At 40.3% G+C, this 14,719-nt stretch overlaps 1 protein-coding gene across 1 annotated transcript in view; it reads right to left on the bottom strand.

Annotated features, from left to right (window-relative positions):
• Window positions 1–14,719, bottom strand: part of DNAAF5 (dynein axonemal assembly factor 5) — a 74,518-nt gene that overhangs the window by 26,372 nt on the left and 33,427 nt on the right. The window contains exons 6-8 of the mRNA XM_029576723.1: window positions 12,991–13,203; window positions 5,930–6,073; window positions 959–1,127 (exon numbers count right to left, since the gene is read on the bottom strand). Coding sequence (XP_029432583.1) covers window positions 959–1,127; window positions 5,930–6,073; window positions 12,991–13,203 — 526 coding nt within the window. The remainder of the gene's footprint in view (window positions 1–958; window positions 1,128–5,929; window positions 6,074–12,990; window positions 13,204–14,719) is intronic.

A 14,719-nucleotide genomic window follows, 5' to 3' on the forward strand; every position in this document is an offset into this window, starting at 1 on the left:
GACACACTCACCTCAGCTCAAGCAAAATTGTAATGCTACCCCCTCCTTTAGTTGGCCTCTCAGAGTGGCACACGGGGTCCTCTGTTAGTTTAAGTATTACACATTTGCTGTCATGCGTCTTACGGTGAGATTCCTTTGTGCCTATACTAATGTTTGTTAATTGGTTGATAGAGCTGCAAAGTAAAATACATAACCTGCACTGGAAGTTAGTCATGTTTGCTATGGGGGTCTTTGGATGTTCTGTTTCATTACCTCCAGTCAATGTTCCCATTTTACCTTGACAACTGAAGTGGTTAAAAAACAATTCAGTTACAAAACAGAAAAAAAAGCTGAGACTCGTCTGTCTGCTTTCTCATGCTGGGCTGTACTGAGAAAACACTAGGGAAGTCAGAGTTTCTTTTCTTCCTATTTCTATCGTTTTATCATCTCCACAAATTGCACCTTCGAGTTTTACAGACTGTAATTACATTACAGTACCAATAAAGTAAATAAATACTCATGATTGCTTTCAGGTCCTGTTTGGATGCAAAAAATTAAATGAATCCTAAGGTATGTCATTAGCATGCCCATTTCTTTCACGTCATAGAATGGTTTTTTGGTCTTTGAAGCTGGCATGCAGGATGGTGGATGGCCATTTGCTTTGAATCCGTTCTTCTTTACAGCACCTTAAGCTTTGTGTTTTTCTTGCTCATGTGATTTGTGCAGTGCTTGTTCTCATCCTCATCATGAGCCATGTTCAGCACTGCACTGTGGTTGCCTCACATTACACTGGCACTAGTTTTATTTTGGAGACATTGTCCTGCAGACTGACAGAGAGAAGCATTTATGAAGGGGAGAGGGGAAGGGCGAGAAGCCTTTGTCAATACATATTGGCTTTCATCAAACTTCTTTTTAAAAGGAAAAAAAAAAAAGCCTCATACCAGTGTACCAGATCGTCTGAAATCTAAACTGATCTTACCTGACTCGGTGACAATTATCTCAAACCGTAAGCGTTCTATTGAATAGCTGGTCCAGTGCTGCTTTGTTAATGACACCCACTCCATAAGCTGATCAATGTGTTGTCTGTAAAGATGTAGGAAACCACCCAGACTTTGAACCTCAGCTAGTAAGCATATGGTCTCTTGTACCTGAGAATAAATATTCTAGGGTTAAATCAATAGATGAAAATGCAAATTTATTAGTAGCAAAAGATATATCCTCTAAAAGAGCATGTGTTGTTTAATAAGAGATCTCTCTCTCAGTATGCAACAGTTCCTTCCCGTTCCTCCCCAAACCAATAATACTGTAAAACGATTGTTTGCCAACTCAATAATCTGCATTTCACTTCTAGATAATTTAAGGGATTACAACCAGTTTAGAATCAACAATGGGGGCCTTATTAAAAATATTCAGTTACAAGTGATACAGATACATTTTTCTACTAAACAACAGAGGTTTTAATAGACTTTAGGAAAAATTGAGGACACTGGTTTGGCTCATGAAGTAAAGGATCTTTTATTGTGCATTTAGCCAGAGCCAGTGCAAGAATATTTGGCACCCAAAGCAAAACTTCAGTCACTCAACCCCCTACCCTCCCCTCTGGACCTCATGCTGGCAGGATTCTGAAGTCCCCAAAATCTTGGCATGCTAGGCGACCAGCTAGTTTTCTGACTGGAAGCACCAGTGGAGAAAATCACTTACCTGATCATTTTGTTTTCTTTAGTGTAGACAGATGGACTCAGGACCAGTGGGTTATGCTCCCCTGCCAGCAGATGGAGATGGAGCGAGCTGACGTCACAGTATCTATAACCCTGCAGTGACCCCAGCCTGCCAGTATTCTCTTCAAAAGCAACTAGCAATAAACTTGATTAAAAACAGGTATCCAGAACTGTACTCAACCAACCATAAACACTGAACTCAAGTAAGAATATAGGTACCCCAAGCTAGGAAGTGTTCATCTAGTCACCAGTAATACCTTTGGATTCAAAGCCCCCATGGGAGGACACTCATGCAGCTGCCAAGGGCGGGAAGCTGAGTCCATCTGTCTACACTAAGGAAACAAAAATTATTAGGTAAGTAATTTCTCCATTTCTTAGCATGTAGACAGATGGACTCAGGATCAGTGGGATGTATTAAAGCTACTCCCCAACAGGGTAAGAGGCTGCCTGCAGTCCAGTCAACACCACACATGCAAAGGCCGCATCCTCCCAGGTCTGCACATCCAGACGATAAAACCTGGAAAATAAAAGTGTGTAAGGAGGACCACATCGCAGCTCGGCAGATACTGACGGGAGACAAACTAACCCCCGCCCATGACACTGCCTGAGCCCTATTGGAATGAGCCCTGAGCAGGCAACGGCTTTTCAGCATCCACATACGAGGCCATGACTACCTCCTTAATCCAACGAGCTATGGTAGCCCGCGAAGGCAAAGCGCCCTGCTTACTCCCGCCATGGAGAACAAACAGGCAATCTGTCTTACAAAAAGGTTCAGAAACCTCCAGATTCCACACAACAAGTTGCTTGATATCCAAGGAGCATAAGAGGCAATACTCCTCCGCATCCCTGACCTTATCCAGGGTTGGCAAGGAGACGGACTGATTCAAATGAAAGTCCGAGACTACCATGGGCAAGAAGGATGGAACAGTACGCAGATGTAACGCCCTTGGCGTCACCCGCAGTAACAGGGCCCAGTAAGACGAGGCCTGCAGCTCAGAAATTCATTGCACTGAATATATAGCCACAACGAATATTTTAGAACTCTCAACACACTTCAATAACTATCCTTATATTTGAGTTACCTATGCTCTGTCTTCTTCTTCCCCCAGTTCTTCACCCCTGTTTTATTGTAACTTTTTGCTTCTTTACTATGTTAATGTTTTAAGGTTATTGTACCCCAGTTTCCTGTAAACAGACATGATATGAAGCTGTCATGAATGCCGGTATAGAAAAAGCACCAAATAAATAAATAAATAATATAGCTGCCAGGAGCATAGTCTTCAAGGTCAACAACTGCAAGGAAAGGCTACGCAGCAGTCGGAACATAAGGCCCGCCAAAAAATCCAGCACCAAGTTTAGACTCCACAATGGAACCAGTAACCTCAAGGGATGCCTAAGATGCTTCACTCCCTTCAAAAAAATGGGCCACATCAGGATGAGACAACAAGGAAACACCATTCTCCAGGCTTCTGAAACAGGCAAGAGCCACAACCTGCACTTTCAAGGAATTAAGGGCCAATCCTTTATTCAACCCATCCTGCAAAAAATCCAGAATGAGTGGGATATTAACTGAATGAGGAAGAAAACCCCAGTCCTCACACCAGGCCTCAAGAAACTCTCCAAACCCGCACATAAGCCAAGGAAGTGGAGAACTTGTGGAGAGTGGAGTAAGGTAGCAATCACTGCAGAGGAATAACCAAGCTTTAAGAGGCGAGTCTTTTCACCAATACCTCAAGGTGAGTTACATTCAGGTACAGTAAGTATTTTTCCTATCCCCAAAGGTCTCACCATCTAAGTTAGTACCTGAGGGCAATGGAGAAGGTACAAAGAAGGGCGACCAAAATGATAAAGGGGATGGAACAGCTCCCCTGTGTGGAAAGACTAAAGAAGTTAGGACTTTTCAGCTTGGAGAAGAGATGGCTGAGGGGGGATATGATAGAGGTGTTTAAAATCATGAGAGGTCTAGAATGGGTAGATGTGAATCGGTTATTTACTCTTTCGGATAATAGAAAGACTAGGGGGCACTCCATGAAGTTAGCATGGGGCACATTTAAAACTAATCGGAGAAAGTTCTTTTTTACTCAACGCACAATTAAGCTCTGGAATTTGTTGCCAGAGGATGTGGTTAGTGCAGTTAGTATAGCTGTGTTTAAAAAAGGATTGGATACGTTCTTGGAGGAGAAGTCCACTACCTGCTATTAATTAAGTTGACTTAGAGAATAGCCACTGCCATTAGCAATGGTTACATGGGATAGACTTAGTTTTTGGGTACTTGCCAGGTTCTTATGGCCTGGTTTGGCCTCTGTTGGAAACAGGATGCTGGGCTTGATGGACCCTTGGTCTGACCCAGTATGGCAGGTTCTTATGTACTTAGGTCTGCAGATGCACTGCCACATAGGCCACATGAGAATGTCTAGGAACTGTTCCAGTAGAACTGCTTTGGCTACTTCCACCCCGGTCTTCCCTTCCAGGAACAGCTAAGTCTGTGGACTAGGTTCCTTGAGTTTTTCCAGCTGAAATCGCCGTCAGTGAACTTCTGGGGCGAGTCCTGCTCTCTCTAGAATGGTGGCCTTGACTTCCTGGTAGGTGGCCCTCCCTTCCAGCTGGCGGTTTGGAAGGCATCTTGATTACTCCTGGTGAGTAGATTCCCCAGACAGGTAGCTCACCTGACATCTGGCCAGCCTGCCAGCCATGCTTTGCTTTGAAAGTTAGTCAGGAAACAGTCGGGTTCTTCTATTGTGGTCATCTTAAGTAGTGTCAGCGACACAGGAGATGGACTGGTTACAGCAGTTTCTAGAGCTTGTGCTATCTGGGTTAGCACCATATGCTGCTGCACCACCTGCTCTCGCAATGTCTGCTGCTGATCAATTTGCATTTCTGTTCTGTAATTGTTGCTGCCCTGTGGCAAGGCCCTGGATCACTTGCTCCATTTTCCCAGCTTATATAGCTGCCTCCAAACAAGGTACCTATCCAGGGAAAGGGGAAGAGGAAAAAAAAAAACCTGCTGGCCTGTCCTGCTTTTACTCACTGCTTGACCCCTAACTACATTGGCAGAGCTAGCCCCCTTTGGTCTGTTGTGACTGGGTGAAAATGAAAGGCCCCCAGGGAAAAAAAAAAGAGAGAGAAAAAAAAAATCTTCCCACCCATCCAGTATCTTAGCAATCCCTTTCTGCACTGGGATCACAGTGCCCTCCTACTCTGATCCCAGTGGCTTCCAACGTTGCTCTGACAGCAATGTTGGACGTGTAAACTACCAGCTTATAACTCAAAAGAAACAATACAATAACATGCATCCCAAAATTTCACTACCATTAGCTACTGCAAGTTGCTCTGCAAAGTTTTACAGCATCCAAATGCATTTTATGCTCCATTCTCAATTATATGTCTAGACGTTTCCCACTGCATTCCAAGAAGAGAACAGAAACATCCAACGTGGATATTCAATCAGAATTAAAATAGAAAATGCAGATGCACTTAGTATATGACAAAGATGTAGTAATTCTTTCTTCAGTTTATGGATTAAAAAAAGCTATAGTGAAATCTACCCTTCTCAATGGGGAGAATACAGAATGAGAAGAGAGCAAAGATTTCACAAGCATATCTAGGGATACATCCATCTTGGCAAACAAACAGTGTTGGTCACTTCAAAGGTACTTAAACTTTTTGTTTTTCTAAATAAGCAGAATTTTGTATTTCTAAATAAGCAGTACAAAAAATGAACTTTAAAATATTTAAACACTTGTTAGTACATATTTCAGTTCCAACTCAGATTGGGATAAATGGGCCCATCATTTTGACATGTGCTTCTTAGCATCCTCACAGGACTCGTACGCACATGTATGTCATCAGTCACATAATTTGATGGCACCTTATGCCGGCTGCAATATAACTCACGGTGCCTTTAATTCTTCTCAGCTTTTACAGGCTTACTACCAGATTCACTAACGGGTTTTCCCATAGACACAAAATGGGAGAAAAGCCTTAATGAATCTGGCCCTTAAGAAGCTAAACAAGTTTGCATTTCTCAGCCAATTTTCTCTTGCAGAAATGGAGAACAGCAAAACAAATGAGAAAAGGAACTGTGAGAATGAGGAGGTGGACTATAAATGCTCTCCTTCACATTTACAATTCATAAATAAACTGTAAGATAACGTTAATCATCTACAATAGTCATGAAACTACTTTTTAGCAACACGTTAACTTCTTGAGCTTACACTTTGAAAAATCAATACCTTTCCTTGCAGCTTTTCACCAGATGGTATGGACATGACTGTAACTAGGACCTTCATTAGCTGCAAGCTTATCTCGTTACAGTCTCCCTGGCACACTTTAATTAACGCTTGGATGCAACCAAGCAACTGTTCCAAGTACAGGGTCTACAAGAATAAAAACAGGAGTGAGTTTTTACATGGATAGAAAACAATGTAGTTTGTCCACAGGCTAAATAATACATTCAACATATAAGCTGTTGACTGTTGTAGTGATAACAAGTTACATACCTTGGTGCCCAATAATCTGAAAAATTCTGTTTCACTCAAATATTACTTTTACACAAGGTCTTGTCTAATTATTGTGAAAGTGTGCCAGATAATGATTTAATCCAGAAATGCACAAAGTGAGGGGGGCACGCTGGCCGCTGTTATTTCCTGCCTCCTCCCAAAGCACATTCTATTGCTCTAAAACCCAATAGGCTGAGAGAGGCAGAACTTCCTCCTGGCTATCATCTCCCTATTGCTACTGCCACCATTTATACAACTGTCAGACATGAGGAAAGGAAAAAGGAGGTGAGAGCAATGGTGGTGGGCTGGGGCAGATTGGGCTAGCAGAGGATCGGGCTTCCCCCAGTGGACTGGTCGCACCTGGCCCGAAGTCTACGAGGCCAAGCAGAACCCATCCTGCTGCGGCCTGGAGAGAGGCCTACAAGGCTGCTTAAAGAGAGATCAGTCAGTCAGAATTATAGTATTCAATGCCGAGGCATCTTAGGATGGAGCATGTGTGCCGCTATTGTACAGCTCATTTTTGCATAGCACTGAAACCTTGGGGAAGAAGGTGTGAAAGATAGCCCTTTCCTCGCATCTCTAGTGGGGAAGGTAATTCATGGGCTCTGTGGGAGGCAGAAACCAACTGAAAACTGAAGCGGGTACATCTAATTTGGGTTTTTTTTTAAATATACCGTATATGCCAGAAAACATACCAGTTGATTTTCATTTTGGTAAAGAGAGATGGGAAGACCACAAGCATTCCGGTCTCTCATATATCTCTCTGTAACTTGTCATTAAATAAACACATTACAAAGAAAAGCTCAGGTTTCATTCACTAAGCTGCCAGGTGCAGAGTCTGGGAAAGCCCTTTTCACCTAAACCCGAGCTGGTCATTTAGTAGAAGAGAGTTTCAAATTAGGGTTCTTTGGAGAAGAAAGCACAGCCCTTCTGGAAGGGCCCAGTTCAACTTTAATCTTAAGAAATGACTTTCAGGTTCTCTGCCCAGCTCGATGCTCATTACAATGCATTCAAAGCCAGGAAAAACACATTTTCTTCTGCTGTGATTTGTTTTCTTTCACAGGCAGCACTGTTTTGTTTTTTAAGTTCTGAAAAAGTGCCAAACAGCAGGAGGCTGGGCCCAGTGGGCTTTATGGTCTAATTCGGAGTCTCAAGTTACTGTTATTTAGGGCCAATTAATACGATAACTAAAAAGACAAAAGGGAAAAACGACAACTGCTTACAGATGTCTTCCCAGGGATGATGCAAAGGTCACGGAAGTGAGCTATTTTACTTCCATGGTAGGTCCTGCACCAGGACGGGTGCGTTCTGGTTCTCAAGTAAAGCGAAAAAGTTTGATGCCTAAATAATTAATTGATGACAAAACTATAGCGATTATATGCAGGTAAAGCACACAAATATTAATTTGGAACGCTTTCAAAACCAGAGAGGTGTTATTTATTTGAAAACTTACTTTCCTCCTTCCTGCCTTATATTCCTAACCATAAACATGACAAGCATCTGTCTTTATTTCACATTATGAACTCACTGCACTAGTAATTTGCTTTGCTCACCCTCCTCCATGTCCTCTGCTTGCCAACATGGAACTGTTCTTAAAGCTCAGCCTCCAATACGGAGGATTGCTCCCCCCTTGTGCCAACACGCCTCTCCGGAACAGGCAGGTTTTGTAATTTTATAAACAATTCTCCTGCTGCAGCAAGCACTGCTCAAGCTACAAAAAGGTGTTTTTCTGAAGGACGTGTTCATGAGGAGCTAACTAAACTAAAAGTAGATTAAGCAACACATTCAGGGCATTTAGAGACGTTCTGGCAGCTCCGCTGGCTGCTGGTTTCGATTCTTCCTTAGAGTTAGCAGTAGTTGCGGGGGACTGGAGACAGGCAGAGGTGGTTTCTCTTTACAAAAGTGGAAGTAAGGGGGAGGCCGGGAACCACAGGCCATTTAGTCTGACCTCTGTGGTAAGCGAATTAAATGCTACAGTTACTAAAAGCAGAGGACAGTGCAGTTTCTGAAATCCAAGATCCGAGGCAGCATGGTTTTACCAGAGGTAGACTTGGGTCAGACAAAACCTGAGCAATTTCTTTGACTGGGTAACCAGACTTGGATCAGGGGAATGTGTTAGAGTTCAGTAAGGCCTCTGACATGGCTCGGCACAGACAATTTATAAATAAATTTAATGCCCTTGGTAAGGGCCCTGAAATGACTGGGTGGAAAAAAAGGAGGGTGGAAAATGGAATTCACTCTTAAGGAAAAGGGCCACATAAAAATAACCTGCAGAAGACATCAGCTTCCTTATCTAAAGTTTTTGTATCATTTTTCAGGCAGTTCTATACAATGGAGACTTTTTCGGACAATTTTTCAATGAGATATAATTCCCCCAGTTATCTGAAGAACAAAAAAATTAGTCTCAAGACTCCAATTTACGAGAAAGAGATACGGAGAGCTATAGCTCAGCTTAAATTAGCCAAATCTCCAGAACCAGACAGGTTTGGAGGAGAATTCTATAAAATCCTATACTGACACCCACGAGGGAAATGTTTCATATGGTGCAGGCAGAAGGGAGGTTAGAACAGGGGTAAAAAAAAACAAAAAACGTAGCCACTATTGTATTGCTTTTAAAATCAAACCAAGATAGTCTGTTTCCAGAATCATATAGACCTACATCACTTCTTAACCAAGATATTAAGCTGTTAGCCTCCATATTGGCTTCCAGACTGAATAATGTAATTCAGTCTCAAGTGACCCCAGATCAATCTGGATTTATAAAGGGCTGATTTTTCTTCTAATCTCTTGAAGGCTTTAATGGCTATTTATAGCACTAAAGACCAGAAAAATGACAGGTTTTTGGTCAGTCTGGATTCTGTAAAGGCCTTCACAACAGGGTTGAGTAGTTATATTTGTAGAAGATTTAGTGTTAAAAAAATACAGAAATCTTTTCAAAGTTGGGTTAAAACTTTATATAACAATCCTTTGGCCCAAATTTTGGTTAACGGAACACTTTCAGAAAAAGTTTTATTATGCAGAAGCACAAGACAAGGATGCCCGCTGTCCCTACTATTATATATTCTAGCTTTCCTCTGACGATTAGATTGCATGGTTTAGATTTTTTTTTTTTTTTTTTTTTTTTTTTTTACAGTTCATCAAAATAGGTAGCAAAGTTATAAAATTTAATATGCTTGCCAATGATATGCTTCTTTTTGTTGGAAACCCTTGTGACACTCTTATGGGTATAATTGAAGTGATAGAAGACTTTGTTTGGTTCTCTGTGCTCAGGATGAACTATAAAATAAATCAGAGGCATTTCCCGAAGATCTGGCAATGAAAGATGGAGAGAACAGTTTCCATTGTTATGGAAATTAAATCCTTTTTGCTATTTAGGGATATATCTGGTTCGAACTTTACGAGAACGGTGTCAGCTTAACTTTATTTCGGTCTCAGATAAGATCAAGGTTATAGTCGAGACTTGGATGTTTTTCCCCGTATCACTGATGGGTACAGTAGTCAGAATGATAATTCTCCCAAAACTATTTTACTGCATGCAAATGCTGCCTATCTGGTTTAAAAGCTCAGATGGTCACATTTTTAATTCCATGATCTCCAGTTTTATTTGGCGTCATAGGAGGGCTAGATTGAGGCTGGCAATTTTAGAGTGTGAAAAAAAATTGGGGAAGGGGATTAGCCCCTCCAAATCTTCATCAATATAATGTTGCGTGTCTCCTTCATTACGTCCAGGATGGGGCTTCGCAGCATTATAAATTTGACGTAGAAGGCTTTTTTAGCGAGATATCCTTTCCATATTTTCCCATTAGTGTGATTCATGTAACTGGAAGGCAGTTAAGCTTCTTTGAAGTTGTCTAATTTTTGGTTAACAGCAGTTCAAAAGGCCTGGAAATGATGAAGGGAAAGATCGCCTAGGTCTCGGACTATTTCTCCATTCCTGATTTTTTGTGGCAATTTAAAATTTCCTACCTGGGTTTAATAGTTCTGTATTTCAAAATTGGTTACATAAGGGATTGACTTGTCTGGGGCATATGACTGATCCTGAATTAAAGAACATTTATACCTTTCAAAAGGTGACTTATATTCGATCTCAAGTTCTCAATTTTTTGTGTTTTTACAAGCACATCATTATTGTTTGAGTTTGGTCAAAGATGATTTCAGTCTTCTTGTTTTTTCTGAAGAGGATGAATCTTTTTTAGAAACCATACCCAAATTTAAACAAAATAGGTATTTGGTTTAATATGTTAAATAAATTAATCACTAAAGGGGCAATTATTTATTTGTTTATTTTTATATACTGACATTCGATCTGAGATATCACATCGGTTTACATTCAGGTACTGTAGGTATTACTGAAACTTGCAGATTCTTGGAATAAAGATCTGGGGACATATCTTGAGGAGGATGTCTCATGCTTTTGCCTATATTTCTAGGATCATGGGGGTAAAAATGTACCTTTGGGAATCTGATTTATGTCAAATGCAGTTATATGCCAGGAACGTTATGTCATATGTTCACAGATTGCTATAAACTTCAATCATATTGGCATCAAATAATTATGCATCTAGAAGCATTGGTAGGCTGTTCTTTGAATTGGTCTGAAAAAATAATTCATTTGCTTTTGTTTGATAGAGCTATAAAATTATCCAGTGGAGGAAAGAAAATGTCTTGGTGTAGCTATAATTCTGACAAAAAAATCCATGTTAAACTGGAATAATACTGGGATTTGCCTACATTTCAGTTATGGAAAGATTTAATGCTAAAATATGTTGCTATGGAGTTATTAAGGTAAACAATCTCACTCAGAAGCGTATTATACTGCACAAAGGTTATTTTCAATTGTGACACAAGGTTCTTAAAACTGGATAAAGACACATACTCTTGAATATGGGAAAAGGGGAATTCCTCTCTCATCTGAATTTATTTCTATTATGATGTAGGATTAGGAGGCATGGGTTTGAATGGTTGTATGAATGGTGTGTGTGTGTATACGTGTCTCTTTGGCGTATGAAAAACAAAAAAGCGAGTTTCTTGGAATTTGCCCTTTACATTCGTTATACTGGTATAAGTTGTATTGTTGCTAAAAATTTGTTGAATGTGTTGACTTTGTTACTCACTAAAACTGATTGAACAAAAAAAAAAAAAGAGAAATACCGCGCTAATTATCAGATTGTCAATATTATAAGGCATTACCAGATGATCCTATGTTAGAAATTCAGCCAAACAATGTTTTTTTTGTTGGTTTTTTTTTGACAGTGAAGGAAATTTCTTCTCTCTGTCGACAAGCAGGCATGACAGTGTGGATAACATCTGATGGTGCTGAGAAACCTAGCTCTCGGAGCTCAGTTAAAACTTTACTGAGCATTTGCAGGAGTCCCTGCATGTACACCTACTGCTTCGTGTGCCCCTCAGTCTTTCTTCATCTGAGCTACTCGCACAGATGTGTCCCAGTTCTCTCAAAAGTTTTTTGGTTTTGGCCTTAATGATCTTTTACTGTCTTGTTGTTTCCCCTATTTTATTTTTTTTTTGCTGCTGCCGCCTCAGCAGCCCCTCGAAACAAAAAACTTTTATTATTTTAAGAAAAATTAAAAAAAAAAAAAAAAGAATTAGATAAGCAGAAAATAGCCCAAGGCCAATAATCCCACGGTCAGCAGATTCAAGGCCTGCATCTGCGGGTGCCGGATGTCCATCATGGATACGCACTCCATCTGCTATTACTGCCGGGACGAAACAGAGTGAGCCACTAGGGCCATGGCCTGACCAACCTTTTGCCCCACACAGCATCAGCAATTAGGGAGTTTGGGGGGAGGACGACACACAGAGGCTGAGGCAGTTTGGCCCCCTACAACCAAAAAGATGTTCTGCTGCTCCTGCCAAGGATTATGGCCATCCTTCTGTTTATGGAAAACCCTGTTTGCAGGTAAGCAGAGTTGTTTTCTATTTGTTGAATATCCAAGAATACCCATCATCTATGGGGCTCCCGAAAACACACAAAACCTTTGGTTTCCCTACCATTTTGCACAAATTACTGAATATTTGTTTTCAATTCCAGAAGTATATTTTGATGCAGGAGGATATCTTTAGTGCATCATAAACAGGTGACCATAAAATTGGAATAAAAACAAGGAGCGTTCCCCCTTGGAAAAATCCCTTTGAGGGCTCAAAACACTGGCATTGTATTTCCTTGGATGCTCGTTTACAATGTGACTTTATATTTAGCACTATCGACACCACTGCCTTTGGGATTTGAGATGTTTGTAGTTAATTAAATTGTAGTTTTTGAGGGCCAGGCTGGTGGCTCCTGGAGAGAACCTGGACCAAGACCCTTGGGTCACTGACTCAAAATACATCTTCTGTATAAGTTCAGACTGTCTACCGGCATAACAAAAGTTAAAAAGTTATATGTTGGTTTGTGTAGATTTTATTTGTATATGTTGATATCTGTAAAATGTATTAATCACTTTTCAGGTTTTACAATAAAAATCTGTCTAGCATGGCTAATCTGATAAGCAAAATAAAAATATTTTTAAGTAAAAATAAATAAAATGGTTGAAAAGCTCATACTGCTAAACTGATACATTCCTATGTTCTGTAATGCCGATTTATACTTTTAATAATACTTTTGTTAGGGAACATCCGAAATCTGCTATACAGAAACCACCTCCTGTTGGTGTACAAATTTTGTCATTCAGTACCGAATACCACTGAAGGGCAGAGTTATCTTAAAAAAGAAAAGCAGTTTCTGGATTTGTAATCTGAAATTTTCTGGCATGTGTCAACCACCACCTTTTCCTTACCTTCTCTGATCCCTGGCAGATCTCAGGCTGGGTGAGGGTACTAGCAATGTTGTTCAGGTGAGGTTTCAGCATCTGGCCTGGACACCCTCTTATAACTGCGGCCAAAACCATGAAATGAGACGGCAAGGGCGACTTCTGGAGTGCTGACAAGATTAACTTCAGAAATACCTCAGGACTGACAAATATTCCAATCAACTCTGCTGATTTCACACACTGCAACAACAAACAAACATGGCACCACATGGAAAATCTATTATTTGGAAAAGCAAAACAATCCAAAGTAGCATAACACAATAATAGAGATTGTTCATTCAGCAGAGGAAGGTCAATAGATTCTTGTCCTAATGAGCTAACAGCAAGATTTAACAGGGTGGTGGGGTGGAGAGATTTAAAAAATCAATTGATTTGGTCAAGGTCATATAATCAGACTGCTAGAAATAAGAGGTGAACATTAAAATCTAAGTGATCTTCGATTTCATAGCCCCTTTGGCTAATTACCAGGCTAAAATGCCATCTTCTTGCTCCCTTTAATGGTATCAGTCTTTTTTTAATGCTTCAGCGATGCTTTAGTACACTTTAAACTCTCTCAGTAATGATCAGAAAAATGAATTTCAGGTACATTAAGCTTGCTAAGGTGCCATTTACCTTAATTGTACATAAGAGTATAAAAAGGGAGTTCAGGGTTTCTAGAATTAGGTAACTACATCTGGTAATTGTTTCTTTTCAGATGTGAAAGTGCCCTTACAAATCACTATTTCTTAACGGCAGATTAAAGCAGCTGGAGAGGCTAATTACGTAGATAAGTCAATTGGCAGTTACAGCAGACAAAATCATTAGGGATCATTCATTTTATTTTGAGGCGTGTTTAAGGGTTTTGAAAGTTTCACCATTAGCAATCAAAGTAATGGTGACTGCCACTGTGCGAGCCCCGGGCATCATCACGCTCACCTTGTAAAGCAACAATTGAGCAGACACTGAAAGAGAGAGGACTCTGGAAAGGAGACTGTGAAAAATGGGCCTGTGGTCATAAGTGGAACACACCTTTTATTCCAAAAAGGCATAAACATTTAAAGGAAACAAACCTCTGGCAAAACCGAAAGCTTACACTGCTTAGGCCATACAAGTTAAGCGATAAATACATGAAAAAAAAAACTGACCTAGGGGAAAAAAACGCAATCAAAAACTGCGTAAACTGGTGCTCCGATGTCTCCAGTTACCCAACGATTACTATAAATCAAATATAAGCAGTGAAACAAAACTGATTAAGGTACCTGAAATACTTGCTTCATAGTAAGCCCAAAGACACAGGAAAGTGATTTCCTATAAGTGAATGGTCACTGTTCAATAAAAGCAAGATAACCAGCTCCCTAAAAAGCTTCTCTTTAACAAGAGTTACCAATAAGAAATGTTCATTTGTAAGGCAAGTTTGAAGCAAATGTGCCTCCAAAATGTTAATCAGCACTCAAATTGTACAAAAGGAAGAGTTAAACCATCTGTGAAATGACAACTGATGCATCTGCACCACAACTTTGGAGCTAATGGGAAACAAACAGATGTTAACACAACTGCATGTAGGGATGTGCATTCAGATAATCCAAACAGTGAAACTAGTCCAAATGAGCTGATTTCGGTTTCTCTTGGGCCATCTGAACCACAAAATCATCTCATTCTGAAAATTCAAAAAATGTTTAGATTATTCATTATGGCAAATCGCATGCACTACTTTCCA

Source organism: Rhinatrema bivittatum, chromosome 14, assembly GCF_901001135.1.
Source record: "Rhinatrema bivittatum chromosome 14, aRhiBiv1.1, whole genome shotgun sequence".
NCBI classification, from domain to species: Eukaryota; Metazoa; Chordata; class Amphibia; order Gymnophiona; family Rhinatrematidae; genus Rhinatrema; species Rhinatrema bivittatum.